Here is a 20987-nt window from a genome sequence, read left to right as displayed (position 1 = left end):
AGATTTCATCTTGCACAGTGGATATTAGCGTGAACAGCCTGCAGAGTGAGCAGTGGACTTCCATCAAGCTTAATCTCCTCATTAACGCTGCGTTTTTAAACTTTTTTTTTTTTTTAAATTTTAAATCAGATTTGCTCTCAGTGTGTCTCATTTTGTGTCGCTCTTGTTTTGTCTCCATCTACTTAACGTGATGACGATGACAGTGCTGTTGTCTAAAAACGCAGCTGCAGCCTTTTCAGATTCAGTTGTTCCCCCTGTCATTCTGTGTTTGTGTGTCACAGAATTCACTCAGTGGTTCCCGTGCTTGAAAACAAAGTCAGTTTAGTCTGTAGAACGAAGTAGAAAGCACTCAAACAGACTCTGTTTTATTGTTAGCAGGAGCAGCTGAATGTACTGTAGCACTTAACTTGGGAAAAACTCCCATTTAGATCAATGTCAGACTGACTGATGTCTGATGTGCATTGATGTTGGAAACATGACTCATGGGTTATTGTTATGGCTGAACAATTATCAGATTATTTGATCAAAATCGCAATACAGCCTACTGCCATTTTTAAATTGTAGGTGGCACAATATTTGTTAAAGCCAGATGAAGTATTGTCCTGACCTTTACACATCTCATTCTACACAGACTGAAGAGAACGTCAGTACCACACAGTAATCATTTTTAAATGTGTTACTTGAATGAAAATGAGAATAATGACATATAAAAATTACCATTCCCTCTGATATCACGAATCATATAGCAATCCTGTCAAAATAATTGCAATTAGATATTTATTCAGAATCGTTCAGCTCTAGTTATTGTCTCAAGATATGTGAGACAAGGGAAATGCAAATATAGACATAAATATAGAGGTCGACGATTCATGCTGTTGGGCTGATATTTGCTGAAAATACATATTTTAAATACTATAAATGTTGCAAACTTTTTTAATTTCTTGTTTCACTGTTTCCATAGTCAACATTTAGTTTGTATATGCTTTTTTAAAATGGAAAATACTATATATATAATTTCACTGCAGTGCAGGTAGAAATATGAAGTGACAGAGTATTAGTGTTGTTACATTACATGTCATTTAGCAGACACTTTTATCCAAAGTGACTTACAATGGAATTGAGTACAATCAGCCAGGGGTGGAGTCGAACATGCGACCATGATGTCTTTTGCACACAGGGTACCGGTCTTAACCACTGAGCCACTCCACACCTGAAGTTAAGCTATTTTTTGGTATTATTTGTTGTCATTTTCCAGTCATATTTTATCAGATGGAGGAAAAAAGGTAATAGGTTTAAATACATGAGCAATTATCGCCCATTGGGCAATTATCAGCCACTGGTCACTTTTTGGCCAGTGGTTGCACCGTTTTCTAAAAATCAGCATCAGCCATAGAAAACCCCATGCTATTGAATCGCACTATGTGTACAATCAGCTCCTAAGTATCAACAATTTCGTCATGACAAAAGCTCCTCATCCCTCACATTAGCACATTATTGTCATTTGCACTCAAACTCAAGAACAATCTGTATGTATTTCTGTTTACTTTTTTTTTAAATGAATGACATGAATTTGGCAGAGCCTGACTGCAAACCGGACAGGATGTTAAGCAGGGAAAGAGTCGCTGCTGCGTGATTACATCTGTAGATATTAAGTGACATCTGGAGAAGGTCATGTTATGTTAGGTGGGAAGTGTGTGGTGTTGTGCTGGGGCGTGCCACAATTCATTGTCCCCGGTGACTCACACAAGGTAGGTTTTCATTTTCTGCCCTCACTCTCTCGCTCGCTCTCGATGATGATTACGTCAGATCAGATGCCATGCAGTTATCTGCAATATTAAATATTATTTTTACAAAACTAAATCATCCTAAATATAAAGAACTGGCAGATTTTGATTGGTATAAAGATATATATATGTGTATATATGTATATGTATATGTATGTATATATGTATACTTTTTTTTGATTGATGATTACACTGGCTTCACATACTTTTTTACCGAATGTATTCCATATTCGTTCTTTCCATATTTATGCTGTTAAGTACTTTTTGTTGCACTGACCCCAACTCGAAATCATCATTGTCAACACAATCTGAAATGCATTACTCTGCAGCGTTTGTGCAGGTGGCTTGAAATCCTTAAAAGAAATGCTTGAATTTTAATGTTATTTTTTTAAAGGTTCCAAAAAGTGCTTGTATTTGGGGATGAAGTGCTTCAGAACGCTTCAAATATTGACTGCATGTCCTTCACAAGAAATGGCTCATTGGCTGAATAGTTAGTTTATTAGATTGAGGAATAAAAAAAGGTTCAAATAAAGTCCAAATAAAAATTAATTGGACCTTGGCCTCTCTTGTGTGTGACGGAGACTATAATACACAATTTTGGTTGTTTGTAGCATACTACAGTCACTATTATTGTTATATTCATTTACCAAAGCTGCAAGATGCTGCAGAAGCCTTAAAGATAACCTTAAACGTGCTTGAATAGTGCTCGAATTTGACTCTGTGTCTCCACAGACGTGAAAACAAGCTGATGGGCTTCATCAGCTTTGTGTGAACGCATAAGTTCTGAGTCAGTGATGACATGTGATGTTTATAGAAGAGAGATTGTTGATAAAAATTATACTGATATCAACTTTAATTATAGCTTAATAATAATGGTGATGATATGATATAATATTATATGAATGATGATGATAACAATAGCCTCAAAACTGGATCTGGATCCTGCAACCTGAGGGCACAGAGTGAGAGTGAGAGGACAGGAAGGAAAGACACAAACTAGGAAGAGAAAGAACAAAGTTAATGACCTATAATGAAGTCATATTCATACCCTGAGTGTGAGAGAGTGAACGTGAGAGTGTGAGTGCACCACAGGAATTCCCCCAGCACAGCGTAACTAAGAGATGGTCCAGGCTTTATCAAAAAGGAACGTTTTAAGTCTAACTTTTAAATACGACACTAATGGACAATTAGTATCTTTTTTTTTTTTCGACTAACTGTTGCGGCTGCAGTGCTAACCTATTTGTGCGAGTGTGAAAGTATATGTGAAAGAAGTCAGTCATGTCTATTGTAAGCGTGTCCCATTCTGTCATCTCTCTGGAGTGTTGCGGTGGTGACAAGGCCTCTTTAAAGCCGGAGAAAGGGAAACGGAGGAACACTTGCTTGATTCGCTTTGAATGAGCACGGCACGGTAGCTGTAAGTGACAGACGAGGAGTTGAAATGAAGAACTAGAAGGAAACCAGTCGTAGAGAAGGAGAGAGAGACAGAGAGAAAGGAGAAATACCAAGCGAGCGTCTTCTGGGACGATGTAGACGTGGCTGGCTGCAACACTTCTCGCCAAAATCCCATCACTGCCAAACACTGGCGTTGCAGCAATGGGTTCAAAGTGGGAATCGCTCAGAACAGTAAATTAAGGATTGGCCCTCATGTTTCCAAGGCTGGGATTTCAGATAAATTGTTCTGAATTCATCGGCCAATTCGGCCTCTATTTTCTATCACTGAGACAAACACTCGAGCTGCATGAGAGCCATGAGGTCCTGACACGATAAATGTTGCCTCTACCAGAGCTGCACTTGGTGGATTTATGATCAGCCTGGGGATGGGAATGTAATCTCTGGTCATATGATCTTTTTTTGTCCTTTTCTCTGTCTTTATGACTCTTGGTGAAATCTGTGAGGTAATCCAGGTCTCAGAGGATTGCCGCCACAATGGTGATTGCACTGAACCCGGGAATAAAAGTGTTGACTTTCACATTTTTTTGGCCATTTTTAGGTAGTCAACAGGTTAAGGAGCCACATTTTCTCTGAATGATAACTTCTCGAATTTCCTTTCCCTTGCCCAGTTGTTCACCTGATATCTGTTTAAAAAGAGAAAGGGAAAAAGATACCCTTTGATGGTCTCTGAATATAACCAGGATAACAAGGAGAAATTCAGCTGCCGCACTAATAGAGGCAGCAGCTACCGATGCTTTATGGCTCACTATCAAGGTAGCAAGATCCAGTTTACTCCCCCATTTTCTCCTCTAATACCTATTTCAGATCCTTTCAGGCTCAAGTCCACAACCTTCCTGTCTTTTTAGCGGCCTGTAAATGTAGTAATTGTCAGAAAATTGTGTTTTGTTGATAAAAATGCCTGTGTAAATTGCTTTTGACAGGGAAAAATTGTAAAAAAAAGAATCTCTGTAAAGAGTTGGTAATTGAATCTCTCTGTCCTTTTGTGTTCTTGTTTTTTGGGTAGCTGCAAGGACACATGGACTCAGTTTGTTCTTGTTTTAATGATGGCATTTGTCAGCTGGCCATGAACTGGATAGGAACGGCTTGATTTTAAAATGAAGGCTGCTCAGGTGTTCACCAGAAACGGACAGATTTTTGTGTGGAAATAAATCTCCTACCATATATTGAATTCTATTCTATTCTAATCTGTTTAAATTCAAATCTTTTATTTTTTCTTTCTCAAATTCCCATCCCTCCCAAATTAAATAGGCCAATGTCACACCCTGAAATGGAGGTGAGTGATGGAAATTAAATATCTGGGATACCAAGGATAAGCAGTTGGTTCTGGCCAATCTCATTAGGCTCCATTTTTTATTTGGCTGCATTTTTATTTGGCAGTGACGCCTTGCATTGGCACTGCTGAAAACCCTCATCTTTATCAGCCAACATGAACAATGATTCTTCAGTTGAGTGTAAATTCTGAACATTTGTTCGATTCAAGCCAGAGTTGAATTAGCTTTTTTTCTTGATATCCTGGATGTTTAATCAGACTTTCTGACCTCAGTCTTCGGGATATGAATTTGGCCTCTCTCGTGCTGGAGCTTTGATTATTCACTCTGAATTTTTCTTTTCACTTTTCACTTACAATACATCTTACAGAAGTTACAGTGCTTAAAATTCAAAAGCTTTCAAAGTTAAAAAATCTGACGAGACAAATTTACCTATTCAGGGTGTCTTTCTGTTTTTTTTAATTCTGTTGGTAATAAAACAACAGAACAAACCCAAGCATACACCTAACACACGCCTTTCTGGCAACGTGAGGATTGCATTAGTCTGTTACATGCCAAAAATGGGGAAGTGCAGGCTCAACAATGCGTGGCTACAACATTGATTTCCGTGAGGGGGTGAAAACCAGATTCAAACCTGCTGTACCTTTTATGTAAGAGGACTCTACAGCTTGGAACATTGGGAATAAAAGTGTTGCAGTCACACCCTAGTATAATTCTGGTACTCCTTAATATGCTTCATACCTTTTTTTTTGCCAGTATGGGCATGAAACATGTCTTGAATTGTGTTCACGATGGCCTTAAAAAGGTTGGGAAAAAAAGGTTGTTGAAATTTGCAGATACCCTGGTTTAGAACATTTAAATATTCGGCAAATAATACCCGAATTTTTGCCGGTAATACCCAATCTCTCATATTTAACCCTTCCGTTACCAAACGGTTGAATAACTGCCAGATATGGAAAGTGAAAGTTATCTTGGAAAAAGGAAGCAAAAGAACCCACTCGCCGGACATTTTTTGACAATTCGACAGCCAGAAAATCAAATCATGGTCATAAGAGGGTTAAAGGAGGCTGTGAAGACACAAGACGGAAAAAGAAGGAAAGATGACGCTATTACACTCCCACAGCTGAGCTTGGAAAGAGCTGTGACACGTTTAGTGTTGTCGCTTCCATTAGAGCCAAGTGGGACGTGGGGAAAAAGCCAGGACACTCGGGCTGTCTGTTAGGTCATGTTGAAAGGAAGCCTTGCAGCTACAGGTCAGAAGAAAACAAAGACAATATCGCCGCTGCCGTATCGACCTTCTGCATTTCCCCTCCCCAACCCTTACAGTGTGTATGTGTTAGCAGGCAGCAAACTCATCCACATGACTATAAACTCAGAGGGGGATTGTTCCCAGGAGAGCTCTCTGCCTTAGAGATGCTTGACAAGAAGACAAACACTCTCTACCCGTTGGACTTTTCACCTTTCAAGAAATGGAGAAAGACATACAGTGCTTGACTTGAAGTACCAGCACATACAAGGACACTGTCCATACACAGCCACCTTCATACACTTGTCCTGGGCAGGCGTATATATACAGTGATGCTCTGCTTTTGTTAGTTTACATTCATGTAGCTCCAGCTCAATCTCTTTGACGGTGTAAAAAAAAAAGAAAATACGACACAGCAGACTGTTGTAATGATGGTATTTTTCATGATGTCGGGCACTTCTAAGCTCTTTTATTACCACGCCGCAGTGAGTAGCCGTGCGTGACGGGGTTTGCATTCATCGACGTTATCGCTACTAATCACTTTGTGTAGTCGATCATTGTTTGTGGAACCACTATATTAATTGTACATGTTGTCGTATTATTCAATCCGAGTTAGCGTCTCAGGAGAAACGCGTGAGTTGGCTAGAAAATTCCCAAAGATTCCACCATCCAAATTTCCAAATTTCCACTATCACGTGGCCTAATAATTCCCTCTGTAGAAGTCGAACCTCACTTTGAATTATTTTTTTAATCATATATGACACCACACATCCCTAGATGCAGTACTGCCTCTCTTCCACAGCTGGTTTTAATAGAATAAAAAGAACTTTAAATACAAATACGTTATGCAAATTACTGCTTGAACTGCAATAACATTATTTTCCCAACTAATCAAATAACATTTGTTGTTCACAATGCATTATTTGTTAAGCAAAAGCAATAAATAGAAGGAATGAGCGGATTAGGGCTGAAACAATTATTCGATTAAGTGATTATTAATCGATTACTAAATGTTTTTTTTAAGTTTTTAGGCTTCTTAAATGTGAGTAATTTCTAATTAAACTTAATAAATCGAGAAAATAATTGACAGATGAATCCATTATAAAATGAATCGATAGTTGCAGTCCTAGAGCCGATATCACTGGATCGGATATCGTACAGATAAATTAAATAAATAAGTAAAATCCAAGAAATCCCATTAGTCGCATGCTTTACTATGCACAGACTGCAGAAATTACAGTCGGAGACATCCTTTTAGCCGAGTCATGCTGTGGGCTGTTTATTTCTTCTTTATGGGAGAAGAATATTTGTTGCACAGTTGGAGAATCTTTTTAAATAGCTTGGAATTGCTGCAGGTGGTGAATGCATCTTCATAGATTTAAAAGGTCTAAATTGACTGTATTGGACTGATATTTGTTTGTAGATATTAGAGTAGAAGTGGTGTCGTGCCATCCCTGCTAAGTAGTAAATGGACCTTACAAAAGTAATGGATATAAAGTAATTATGTTAGAGCTGCAACTAACAATTATTTTCCGGAGTTGATTCTTTTCTCGATTGATCCAGTTGTCGCTCGGTCTGTGAAATGTCAGAAGTTGTTGAAAAATGTTCATCAACGTTTCCCAAACCTCAAATTGATGATGTCTTGTTTTGTCCACATGAACTTTTAATGATTTATTTGTTGTAAGTAACCAGAAAATATTAACATTTAAGAAACCCCAAAAAACACTCAAACTCATTAATCAGTGATCAAAATAGTTGACAGTTCATTTGGTAATTGATTAATCTTTGCAGCTCTAATACATAAAAATCATCAAACCATCAAAAAGCCTAATTTATTGTTGCCAATGACCTTTTAAACAACTGTTAGATGATGAAAAATGTAACTATTGTCAAAGAAATGACTCGACTCCCTTTTTAAATGAGTTTTCTTTTGTGGATTTGCATTCATTTTTTAAAAGCAGTGTCCTGTTAATCATGAAATGCACAGACACAATGAATCACACTCTGTTAATCAAAACGTACTAATCCAATAAGAATAAAATTATCATGATAAAGTAGCCAGCTGGAATAATACGAGTAGCTGGATGTTTGGGCAGCAGTCAGCGCTAATGGTAATGCTAATGTTTTCAACGGCAGTTGGCAAAGAGGTGGATGGATAGATGGATAGATTCCTGGTGAAATGTGTCGGTGTCACTTAAACTTAAACTTTGATGCCCGGCGTTATTCATGCGATTCAGAAGAGTTGGTTAACGTTGTGTGTTTATGTTTAAATATACAGTTAGGGCCATATATCTGTGGACAAAGTCAATTTGACACCACTGCAATGAATTTAAAAGCCTCAGAAATAATTGTACAATCTGCGGATTATCTGATCGATTAATCGAGTACTTGTTTGCTCCGTGAAATATCAGCAAATGTCGATCAGAGTTTATCAAAGCTGGAAATGTTGATGACGATGATGGTGATTTCTTTGTACTATGGAGCAAAGAAAACAACAAAATATTCACATTTAAGTAGCTGGAAAAATCTGAAAGCGTTCTAGGTTTAATTATTGAAAAAAAAACCCACTCATTTAATAATCGATTAATAATTGATGAATGGCACAATCGTTGTGGCTGCACAGACTAAAAAGCAGGTTCATGGCCAGGTGTGGCCTGTTACCTTAACTATTCCCTGTCAAACAATTTGTTTTGTGGCTCCAAATTTTCAATATAAGAGATATAGCAAAAACATTAGGAGCAGCCAAATTGCCTAATGTTAATGGTTAATTTAATGTACATTTACATACATGTTTCTTTTGTGCAATTATGCATAACTTCTTTAGTTAATGTTAAAATAAATGTGCATAAAATACTGTAGCTGTCTAACTTGGCGTCTGCTTACGCCGTTGAAAAAAAGTCAGCTCCCCCCCGAGGTTGACTTATCGCTCCATTCACATTCTGCACTGTAGCAGGTCGGTTGCCCTATTCTCTCGCATAAATTGGTAAATTATAGGTAATTAAGACTCGACTGGCTTTGTGTAACCTCTTTGTGTCGGTGTCTCCCTATTTGTTACCATGGTTACGTGGCTCGGAGCCTGGGCTGCTTTATATCCAGAGTCTTATGTTTCCTCGGCTCCAAAAAGAAAGAAAGGGGGAAAAAAAAGGAAGGAGAAACTGCCTTTCTCTTAGATACCCCACCAGGCAGGCGACAGCTGCTGCTTCTCTCCAGTTGCCATAGAAAGCGCTCAGTCTTTGCTGAGCGGCGGATTTCATGACAGTGCTGAAGAAGAAATTCCACCGACAGGAAGGAAGGTCGATGAAATAAAGGAAATCATAACTGGCAGCCTGAAGGGACCTAAAATAGCTAATCAGGGAGGCGGGGCTGAGCTTGCTCCACTAACACTTTGGGGAATGTGGTGTAGGGAACGAGTATGTTAATTATTAATCGTAAGTGAAGTCAGGGTTTGGTCAGGCTGTTGCCGTGAAGGAGTCCCATCCCCCCTCCCCCCACCAGTGTGTTAATTGTTGCATATCAGGAAATGGCACCATCCATCCTTCATCATAAATATTTCAGTCATCAGCATAGCATTGAGTAACAGCAGCTGTAAGGCGTTGATGTTGTTGTGGGAGAGAAAGTCGTCACCGCTGCTATGGCAACTGCTAGCCAAGGATAACCACTGATGTGAAGTTGCATGTGAAGACAATAGGGCTGTCACTTTTGGTGCTTTTCCACTACACAGTTCCAGCACGGCTCCACATTTGTGACAGTACCTGTTGCTTTTTTTAGTACCTGCTCTGGCGAGGTTCCATGCGATACTAAAATGTGACATCAACAGACTGCCGTAGAGTGTCGGTACTGAAAGAGTCATGATTGCAACGTCCGTTATGAGAATGAAGCTCAACAATACCGAACTGTAGATCAGTTAAAAAGACATAAAGCATGCGTTAATCTCTAAAGGAAATGTCTAAAATCTCAATATTTAACAAAGGAGTCTGGTGTATTTAGCGACAGCTGTTCCGGAACTGTATAGTTCTGAAGTGTCAGTTGTATCCGATATCGGTTTAAAACTTGAGAGGAAAAGTTCCAACCTGAGAATAAAATAACAAGGACCGACATCATCGGTGTAATGGTTTACTTGAATACGTTGATTTGTTCAACGTGCGTTGACGCTTCGCATCACAGTTAGACACCGCTAGCAACAAACTAACAAACTAAGTTGCTTAGTGGTAACTAAGTGGCTCTTCACCTCTGACAACATTCGCTGCCGAACTAAATGTGTCATATCATGATATTTTTCATTTTACTTTCTATTCTTAGTATTATGTTGGACTGTAAAACAAGATTTAACCAATTAAGACTATTTTGCCGAGTGCATACTGTGTATCATCTTGTTACATTTTTGTTTTTTGTAAGAGAAGATGGTTGAATAAAGTATTGAAATCTTACTGAGACAAGTTAATGGAATAATAAGAGAACAATCTTCTTTGTTGTTGTCTGAGTTGTTAGATTAATCAACTACTTGTAAAAATGATCGTTTGGTGCAGCCCTCAAATAACCCCAAACCCATTTGAGTTCAAAATATACAGCCTAGAAGCACATCAGACTGTCTGAAGGTATTGCTGTGAAGTCCAGTAGACGAGACAGTGCTTTGAGTGCAGCTTGGCCTTGGATCCACTTTGAATTTAATTTCCTGGCCCATCAGCAAAACAAGACGGTGATATTGCCATGCAGTGTGAGAGCGAGGTTCAACAGCGACACAATTTGTCGCTGTATAGAGCAGTTCTTCACTTGACGCCACACTTTACTGCAGCGACTCATTGTCGGCTCATAAAAAACGTTTGTTGCCTGTTTGGCCTCCAGTGCAGTTGCCATAGTTTCTAACCGGTGTGAATATGAGAGGATGTCATGTCCTCTGGGGGGCGCTTGTTCCTGCCACAGTGTTTAATTTAGATCAGATTTGATGTGGTCGCCCGGAGCTGTGCTTCGGCCCACACCTTTTCATGGTAATTGAGTCGGGCAGCTGTTGATGCGCTCTTAATTGCACGTTTGACGTTATATGTGTGACTGGAAGGGAATGAGTGACAATGCTGGAGTTCGTCGGATAATCGCCCTGGAGGAAGAGGAGAAGAGATGCAGGAGGAGGAGTGTGTAGAATTCTTCACCACCAGAGTCACTGGTGTGTGTACCGCTTGTGCGTCTGTGACGGCATATTTTTCCGAGTGTACGCACAACATATCTGGGAGCAGAGTGGGATTCTGCAGCCATTAGGAGTGGATGGTGTCACCCTAACCTCCTCATTTTCTTTTGTCACGCTCGCAGGCATCTGTTTGTGTGTGTGTTTGTGTGGCGGGCTGCACGCAAACGTTACGCAGTCATCCGACATCGGCTGCATGTAAATATCACATTTAAATGCATGTTTCTGTGAGGCACACTCTCATTCACCGAGGATGGCTGACCCCACCCCCCCACCCCCCCTGCGTGTGGACACACACACATTTACACAGCCATCCTTTTAAGGCCTCTAATTGACTTGCATCCATTTGGACAGCCGAAGCCAAGCGTTATCACAATTCACATCATAGTCGTAAACTTAACTGGGTTCTGCCTCGTTGGGACCAGGTTTTGGTCTCCATGACGACTACTGGTCCTGACAAAGTTGGTGTTTATGCCAGAAAAGGTCCCTAATATGAGAAATATTGTGTCCTACACATACACATTCCCTCTCCTCAAAGTAATTGGAGCACATTTGGAATATTCTTACAGATGCACACATTCTTTCACACACACACACACACACGCTAATGTTTTCTATCAATTAAAGTCAGACGCACACAGAGTTGCTGTATGAATATTTATGAGTCGTTTCCAGAGCGATGTTGCGTAACTTGGAAGCTGTTTATTTTAGTCTCTGTTGTTTGGCCCTGCATTCAGCGTCATGATGGAATTATAAAATGGATGAACGTCGCGTCTGCTTGCGTGAAGGATAATTAGTATGAAGCATCTCTCTTTGCTGTTGGTCTCGCGTGCTCGTCTTCACATGTGCCGTCAGTCGTCATTAATCTAATCGCCCCTTATTCTAGTCTCATCGTTTACATGTTTTATTCCACCACTCCTCCTCTTGCTCGTCCTCACACACACCGCTGTAGACTCTTGACATTGCCTCGTCTTACCCCGTCTCTTGCATGCTCTGGAAAATAAAACAGAGCCCCAAATGAACTTGATGAGGTGAAGCGGCTTTTGAAAGTTGATGGTGGAAGGATGTTGCTGATTAAATGCACCTCCGTTCTCCCTTAAGCCCACATAATCTTCTCTTTTCTCCATCTCTGTTGTCCTTTTCCTTTACTCAATTAAACTCACTGTTCCATGAGCGTAGGGCCTGCAGCGATTAATCAATGCGTCGTTTACCAATCGAATTACTGAAGCTTTTTGATTTTTCAGCTCCTTAAGTGTGAATACTCTCTGGTTTCATTGCTCTGTGTCACAAAGAACACATCATTAAAACTGAAATATTTGGGTTTGTGGAGGAGAAAACAAGACATCGGAGGACATTGTCATCATGATGAGGTTGTCTTCAACTTCAACTGTGGGTTCAATTCCCGGCTCCGCTAGTCGACACGCCATTGTGTCCTCGGGCAACACACTTAACCTCACGTTGTGCCTGCGGTGTGTGAATAGGTGGTCCTCAAGACTAGAAAATCGCTATATAAATACACACCATACGTACCATTTTTCACCATTCTATGGACCAAACGTTATCAACGTATGAATCGATTATGAAAATAATCAGTAATTTTAGACCATTTATGAATATATGAAGCTGTTAACAACACATTTGTGCTGTGTCCTTTCAAAGACACAATTCTCCAACTGTGCAACAAATATTGTTCTCCTAAAAAGAAGAAATACACAGCCCTAACATGACTGCTAAAATGCTTTTGCTGATTATTTATGTGTTTACTGTGAAGCATGTGATATATAAGATTTTTGATCCTATCCGATCCAGTTATTTTGACCAATATCGGACCGATACCAATTCCCATCCCTGGTTGCAGCTCTAATATGTAGCACACCTATATTGAAGTGTGGTTTAATGTAGTTAGTATGCTACTGTTACTGTAAAATCCCTGAAAATATCAACACATGCAGACTTGTACTGTTTATTCCCTTTCCTAATGTTCTGAGTGGACTGAGACGCTTTTGCACTTGACTGGAGCAGAGCAAGCCTCCCCCGGAGACTGAATTTTTCCTCCCTCATCTGCACCTCTTCATCAGTTTGGTGATTTATTATGCACCTTAGTGGGAAGCGCCCAAAACCAAATGATGGGGAAAAGCTCAGATGAGAGCTCTCCACTGCAGTGGAGAACTGTGGTGGCTCAAATACGGAGAATATTTAGTTTCTGGAAAGTTTGGGATTTAATTTTTTATTTAAAATCTAAATTACTTGTTTAAAACGTTTTTTTTTGGACCGTTAAAAGACACATCTTCCATAGGAGAGATTAAGAAGCAAGGACAAAACAAACAGAAGGATTTGTCTTGTTCCTCCACCATTCAAACCTCTTCAGATTTACTAAATCCACTTCAATGTATTCTTTGCTTGTCGGTGCCATTTGCACATTCTAGCTCCTGTCTAATTGCACAGACAAGTGTGGTTTCCTTCTGATTGTGGTGGCGACAGACGTCAGAGCTAATTTCTCATGATAGCTCATCGGTGATGGCCTCCATTCACAAATATATTTATTCTCTCAGATGATAAACTCCCGCTTTAGTTTGCTGAAGGTCATCCATGTGCCTTTGTTCCTCCACCGAACACCCAGTCACTGTCATTGTTGCTCTTTTATGATGTTCCTGGTAGGTCTGGACCTACTTCCTGCTTCACAACCGTTGGCTCAGCATGTTCTATAAAGTTTTATCAACAGGTTCTACAACATCTGCTCGGCACAAATCACAACTGACACTTGTTGCTTTGTCTCTCTCCTTCCACGTCTCTAATTATTGGTGATTATTGTCACCTGTGTATAATCGAGCAGTAGTCGTAGTGCAGTAAATGTTATCATCATAACATAACAATGTTATGATGCAATGATTAGTTGTAACCGTGCTGCTCATGGAATCAAAACCCCACACACAGAACAAACCCTACAAACCAAACAACCGACAAACTAACCAACAAAACCAGTAAATCAACCAACCAACCAAACCTACCAAACAAGCCAACCCAACGAACCATACAACCAACCCAAAAACGAACCAACCATTTTTGTTTGTTTTTTGCTGAGCATTCTAAATTCAGGCAGATGATGATTTATGACTAGGTTTTTTTTTGGCTAGAAGTAAAAATGATTCACAAAATGCTGGTTTAAAAAAAGCATTTATTGATTAATAGTTATGACCTGTCCTTTCAATCTGCACTGCAGTGCACTTAATTCTTTCCAACATAAAAAAAATTATATATGTACTAAATATCAAACACATGAAATAGCTTATCAAAAAACTGTCAGACTTTTTGGTGGAAAAAAATAAACTTTAAGTGACTTAAAAGCATTTATGTGCTTTTCTAAGAACAAATAATGTGCAATACTTGTGTGCCAGTTAATGTGCCAGTTAATTAAATCTAAAAAAGCAAATATCGACTCGATTGTTTGCCCAGACCTCTTATTTAGATGTAATATTGTTATTGAAGAAAATTATATTACAAATAGAAAACTGTTTTTATTTTATGGTCAGCCCCAACAAAGGTTTTAGTAAATGTTGTATTTGTCTTATAAAGTGTCTTTATGGTGATGATGGTCTGAAAATTGTTGGCAGAAGGAATGAAAGATGATCATAGCAGTTATGGGATTTCTTTTTTGTGCACTGATTATGGCCAAGCGTAAAGATTATCGTTTCTTTTTAATCTCGCAGCTACAGCGGGTCTGCTGAATGTGTCTGCAGATGTGAGCACACACTGTGGTTGTTTTTCTTCTTCTCCTCCCTGGAGATGGTGTAGGATGTGTGGATTCTTGGATTCTTGCAGCTGAGTCCACACAGATCACAGCAGCTCACCGGTCCCTCCCACATGTCCTGTGTTTATCACATGGAGCTTCATTAATAAACACATCAACATCAGTGTTTGCACTCTGATATTTTCACTGTTTCTCATCAGAGCCGGCAACTTGCAACACATGCAGGCAAAAAGACAGGATGGGCGAAAACGTTAACGACGGAGTCGAGCGTTGAAGGAAAATCATGTTTTTGTGAAAATCTTTCAGGGTTTCGCCTTCTTCTGTCACTTCAAATCATCTTGACTTTGGTAGCGTATGTCAGCCTTGTGCAAGACATCAAATAGGGTTAAGCAAATTATGACTTCATATTGAATTTAAAATGTATTTGAAGCCAAAAAAAGGCTGCTTCTGTGTCCAAAATTGATTGAAAGCGATTATTTTTCATAAGCGATTCACCTGTCGAATTGTTTGGTCCATAAGATGTTTTTGATCTGTGTTAATCTGTTTTCATCAATTCTGCAAATTAGCAGGGTTTTTGTACAAATTGGCGAATTGTCGCTACATAGGGTGCAAATCGCCAAAATGCACGCCAAACCTCCAAATGGCCGTCTTCCTGTTGAGTTGAGGCCATGGTTACCGTCAACTTTTGTGTTTGTCTTGGTCTATAACACCTTCCCATCAAGTTTCGGGGAATTCGGTGGAAGTTATAGGGGCACTTCCTGTTTCATGACAAAAACACCTGTTTTCAGAAAATGTTGATTAGTCTTTCTCAAAATTGGAAATGAAGATGTTCTCAAATGTCTTGTTTTGTCCACAAACCAAAATGAGTGAGTTTTTAATGATTTATTTGTTATATGGAGCAAAGAAGCTGAAAAATCTGAAAACTATTAATGGTTGCAGCCCTGACTACATGTGAAGTGTTTTCCTGTTGATATGGGAAGTGTTTTGGTCCTTATGTAACAGATATGGAGTGTTTCTTCCTCCTGGCCTCCGGCTCGCCCTCCATACATCAACCTGACACTGTATAATTTGGCTGTGATTGTATTTGACTACTGGATGGGTCCACACTGCAGCCGCCAGTGGATTTTATCTTTTGATTATTCATTTTATTTGAATATGAGTAACAGCAGAGAAGCAGTGAGACGTCACCTCCGCTTCGGCTTCCTGACGCGTTGGTGTGTTTCATTACTGACCCATATCTTCACGGGGTTGAGTTGCGTCAACACCCAGAGGGTACTACCATCGAGTGAAACCACAGATGATGTTTCTCATCTCATCCCGGCCTTCATTGTGTTTCCTCCTCATATTTCATGGAGCTGATGAAACTGCAGTGCAGCAGGGAAGGTGTTAGGTTTCCCCCCCTATTTTTTAGGGGATGCAAATTTCAGACACACCTGCACTTGATGCAGCACTGAGCTTGACCCTGTGTTTGTGGTGGATACCGTTGTTGGGTGCAGTTGCTTGAAATGATGCCGTGAAAGTGAGCCGCTGAGTTTTTCACGCTCTGATAGTCTCCGCGAGACTTGGTATGATTGGGGACTTCAATTGGTACAATTGGGGGTTGCAACATTCAGCCGGTCTGAGTTTGCTTTCACACTTTCGCACATTAGGGAATCGAACCAAACCTTTTGAATAACACGTTCCCCTCCTCGTCTCAGGCGGTGCTGCATTAAGAATTACTTAAGGAGAAGACAAACGATGAACAAGAAAACTGGCTCCTCTGTTGGTTAATGCGGGGTAATTTCTGTTTCTTTTACCTCGTTCTCACTCCACGTCTGACCACGAGCCGTTTCCCCTGGCTTTTTGTAGTCAGCGTCCTGCATTCCTGCACACAAGACCTACGTTTTTAAGTGGACCAGAGTTTACTTCTTCGGTGCGCATCAGAGTTTGGTTCTCCAAGCAAATAAACGAGGGTTCGATTTAGAAGGAGCTGATGTGAACGCACCCTTAAACCGGGCTAAGATTAGCTGTGTTTGCTCCTGGGATTGGCTATTGCGTGCAGTTTTCTTCAATTCATTGTATCTAATACAATACTCTGTCTCCTTTGGGATTCAACTAGTATGTGATCCTATAATTAGATATAAATTCAAAGAGTAAACAAATAGGAACTGGGATTTCCCAGGTATTATATAATGTAGGTTCAGTCAGTCCTTCCCGACTCTTTCTCTCTTTCACTTGTTTTGCCAGAGACACACACACACACACACACACACACACACACACACACTCAGCCTTAACAAAGCATTTTCCCTGACCTTAACTATAACTGGTTAATAACTAAAGCTAAACACAATGTAAATCTTCACTCAAAACTTAACCAAATCCTCAGAAAAGATTCTTCCTCATTAGGACCAGGTTTTGGTCCGGACAATGTCAGTGTTTATGCCTCAAGTGGTAACATATACGAGAACACACTTGTACACACAGATACTAAACAATCTGGCCAATTTCCATTTTAAACCATCAAAATGTTAATTACTATATTTTAATGCCATATTAAAAAAAGTATACAACAATATTTAAAAGGATGAGGACGTTAAAGATATTGATTATTTCAAATGTTATTTATTAAACTGACATAGAACATAAAACAATCCAAAACAGAATGATTGAATTACAGCCTTGGCAATTTGCTAATTGCATTGTTTCTATTTGCAATTTAGATTTAGTGAAACCCACTCACACACAATTGTTCTTATATCTTAGCGAGGACACAGTCATAGACTTACCCTCAGAGTCTAACCATTAACCTAACCTTAACTCAGTTCTAACCCTTTAGCCTGAAAAAGCTCTTTAAAGTCATGGGGACCCAAATGTTGGGGTTGTGTTGGGGGAAATTGATATTATTATTATTATATTACATCGCTTTTGAGACAGTATCAATCAATCTATCATTTCGTAAATACCCAGTGTATCATGGTATCGTGATAATATTGTATCGCTTGCAAAAAATGTCCCTACAAGGTCACAAATGTCCTCAAAAAGATAGGTTTGCAACATTTTTATTTCGGGCGCTATTAAAACATTCATTGTGAACTGAAAACAATGAGAGAAAAACACTGCGTTCTCCATCTGAAAGACAGATTTATCTGCCCTTTTAGTTTGTTTGTAGACAACTCCAATTGTCGTGATGACAGTCGCCCCCAACCCTAGTTTATTACAGCCGGAGAAGCCGATCACTTAAGAATAAGAAAAGTGCGATGAAACCTGCTTTGTGCTAGTCATTGTGTGGATTTGTGCTTCAGGAAGTTCTTCAAACGTCTACCACTATAGAAAATGTTAGAAAACAATCAAAATGTCCAGTGTAATTTGTCAGAGCCTAAGGTGATGCCTTGAAATGTTTCACTTCATGTCATATACAGTGACATGAAATGTCACTTCATTACCAAGAACAATATACGGCGAGCCGGCGGGCGTGACATCGCCATAGTCATTTCTCCTCGTTTTCATCTTCGTCACAGTGGAATATTATTTCCCAGAGGGGAAAGTGTTTGTACTCACTCTTCATCTTTAATTAATTTCAAGTAAAAATCCCCATTTGTACCCAGTTTTCTCTTTGTGTGTGTGGGTGTTAGTGTATATATACATCCTGTGAAGCCTAGCAACCACCTTGAGGAGGAGAAAGAGCAAAGGCATAAAAAACAAACTCACCCCCTGCCTGTTTTCCTGCCTCCTACAGGGAGGAAGAGGAGAGCCTGCGGGACAAGATTCGGGCAGACCACGAGCGAGCTCTGCAGGAGGCAAAGGAGAAACTAAGGAAGTCACGTGAGGAGCTGCAGGCCGAGATACAGACGGAGAAAATCAAGGTGATGGAGGACCTGAAGAAGAAGGACACGGGGCCCAAACCTCTGCCGCCCGTCCCCATGCCCAAAGTTGTGGGTGTGAGCGACGGAGAACCACCGGAGGCTGACGCCAAAGAGAAACGTGATAAGATCAGAGAGGTAAGACGACCTTTGGCTACTCATCCCTCTTAAATTTCCAGATTTATTACGCAGTGACGTTTTGGACTGCTGTGTTATGGCAACAAATCATGTGATTGATGCAGATTAGGTCACTGATACAGGCAGTTTTGTGTAGAAAGTGGAATTGAAGACACTGCGTTCCAACTGCATTCGTAGGTTTTACGTTGTATTTTGGATTTGTCAATCTACATGCAAGATTTAGATTTCAGTAATCTGTAAACTCTTCTCCTTAGACGTAAAGCTCTAGTCCACGCTAAAGCAAAGTTTTGAAGAAAGAGCAATCTTTAAACCCACCTTTTTATGCATTAAAAAACTATTTTACGTTTTCAAAGGAAAAAAAAGCTTTAAAATTACAACATTTCTTTAGCTGTGACATGTAACCTCATTGATACATTTCAAAATAAAGGTCTGGCTGTATTTTACTAGTTACATAAATGCTAATTTCAATACGAAGGTGCGAAACTGAAACGTTTGGTCTTCTTTCACATTCTTTCATTCATTCTAGTGTTAAACTTACTCAGGTCAGTGAGGCAGTGATTCTCAAAGACTGGGTCAGGACCCAAAGATGGGTCACAAGAGATGTTTTTGGGGGTCCTTAAACAAATGTGCAGAATTTCTCCTAATCTCTTTATCTGCGCCCCGAGAAAAAACATTAAGCCATAGATGTCCTGATTTGTTGTTGATAGTAAACATTGTGATATAAATGGTATAATCGGCCAACAGGAACTGCACTCTATTTATTTTGGAAACCACACCTACATCTGTCTAATTGGAACTTTTACGATACATAGATCAATCATACCCATAAATATACCTATCCAGTCGACACTCTCATATTTAAAGTGACTGGTGGTGGTTTATCACAGTTACTATTATTATTGTGTTGGGAACAAAAGAAACCTTTAGCTAGTTTTTTCCCCTGCCAAGCGGGATCCACAGCGCCACCCTGAGGTCAGCAGTGTTGCCGCGGCCGATTAAAAGGGCTTCCCTGCTGTGTCGTAAAGATCATCTCCCTCTCTCTGCTGCGTCGGTTGTTGGCCTGTTGTTGTCTTTTATAAATGCTTGAAAGCCATGTTGCTGCAGAGTGAGGTTTTGGTCAGATTTTGACGAGTTAACGCACGTCTTTACTGTACGTTAGTGTTGCCTGCCGTCTGTCTCAGCACCGGCTCTTATTAGAGGCAACAGCGAGCCAGACAGGACAGTGCTGGTGCAGAATGCAGATGGTGCTATCTGCTCTCACTCTCATGCCAACTCCAGTCCATCTCCCCCTCTCTCTCTGCCTCCCCCCCCCATTCTTGCTACTTCTCCTGCATGATTACCTCATATAGTCTCTCGTGCAAACAGCACTTGGACTTGGACCGCTCGTGAACATGGGATCTGGCCTATTCACTCCACAGCAGCCTTTGTCTCTAAATGTCCCCTTTATTCCCCTCATAATTGCCATTCGGTGAGAATGCCACAGACTCCCAGATGAGCGGGAAAGAAGTGGCGACGGTGCAGCGCTCTCCTGCCGTCCTGATTGCCTTGTTATTCCAAGGAGAAATCACACAATACGATACATTTTGTGACCAAAAGACTGGAGTTTTGTTTTTTTTTTTAAATATAGGCTACAGAGACAGAGTCATTTTCAGCCTGCATACTGATGCACAGGCCTAACAGCATTTGCATTCTTTCCACCAGCACAGGCAGCACAGGAGGTTTGTAGGAACGAACGGTGTCAAATATGCTTGGAATGTTAAAAATGATAAGAAATGACATTCCTGTGAGGATTATAAAGGAAGATCAGGATGTATATGGGCATAAAAATATTAGATATGGCAATATTTAATCTTCCTTACTCATCAGAGACCAACATCACTATGCTGGTGCCATATATTGTTAGTTGATCGTCAATTATTCAGTTTGAGTTTTCTTTTAAATCAGTGGAACAAGCTCTCTTTGAGTTTTTAGCTTCTAAAATGTGAATATTTCCGGGTCTTTCTTTGCTCCATGTCATGTAAAGGAACTGATTCGTTTTGTTGTTTTGGATAAAAACAAAGACGTTTCAAAACGTCATTGCTCGGTTCAAACGCCAATCGACGTTTTCTGACATTTTTATGGCCCAAATTAAATAATGAATTATGAAAATAATCGTCAGTTGCAGCCCTTGTTAGTTTCCTCAAGAATTAACACTCATTAGTGTCACTATAACGATGCCTCGTGGTGGCGCTTATCACAGGGACGAGGGTAACCTGAACAGAAGTAAACTGTTGTGACAGCAGCGATATTTTTGCACTTTTTAATTAGAGAAATGTTGTTTGTAATATACTTTC

At 39.9% G+C, this 20987-nt stretch overlaps 1 protein-coding gene across 2 annotated transcripts in view; it reads left to right on the top strand.

Annotated features, from left to right (window-relative positions):
- The window catches only part of man1a2 (mannosidase, alpha, class 1A, member 2), a 130692-nt gene that overhangs the window by 11642 nt on the left and 98063 nt on the right, over positions 1-20987 (top strand). For both annotated transcript variants that reach the window (XM_044017209.1, XM_044017214.1), the window contains exon 3: positions 18393-18654. In XM_044017209.1, the coding sequence (XP_043873144.1) occupies positions 18393-18654 (262 nt within the window). The remainder of the gene's footprint in view (positions 1-18392; positions 18655-20987) is intronic.

The sequence above is a fragment of the Solea senegalensis genome, linkage group LG2, assembly GCF_019176455.1.
Source record: "Solea senegalensis isolate Sse05_10M linkage group LG2, IFAPA_SoseM_1, whole genome shotgun sequence".
NCBI classification, from domain to species: domain Eukaryota; kingdom Metazoa; phylum Chordata; class Actinopteri; order Pleuronectiformes; family Soleidae; genus Solea; species Solea senegalensis.
Note: the sequence above shows the minus strand (reverse complement) of the source record. Positions and strands in the feature narration are given on the sequence as shown.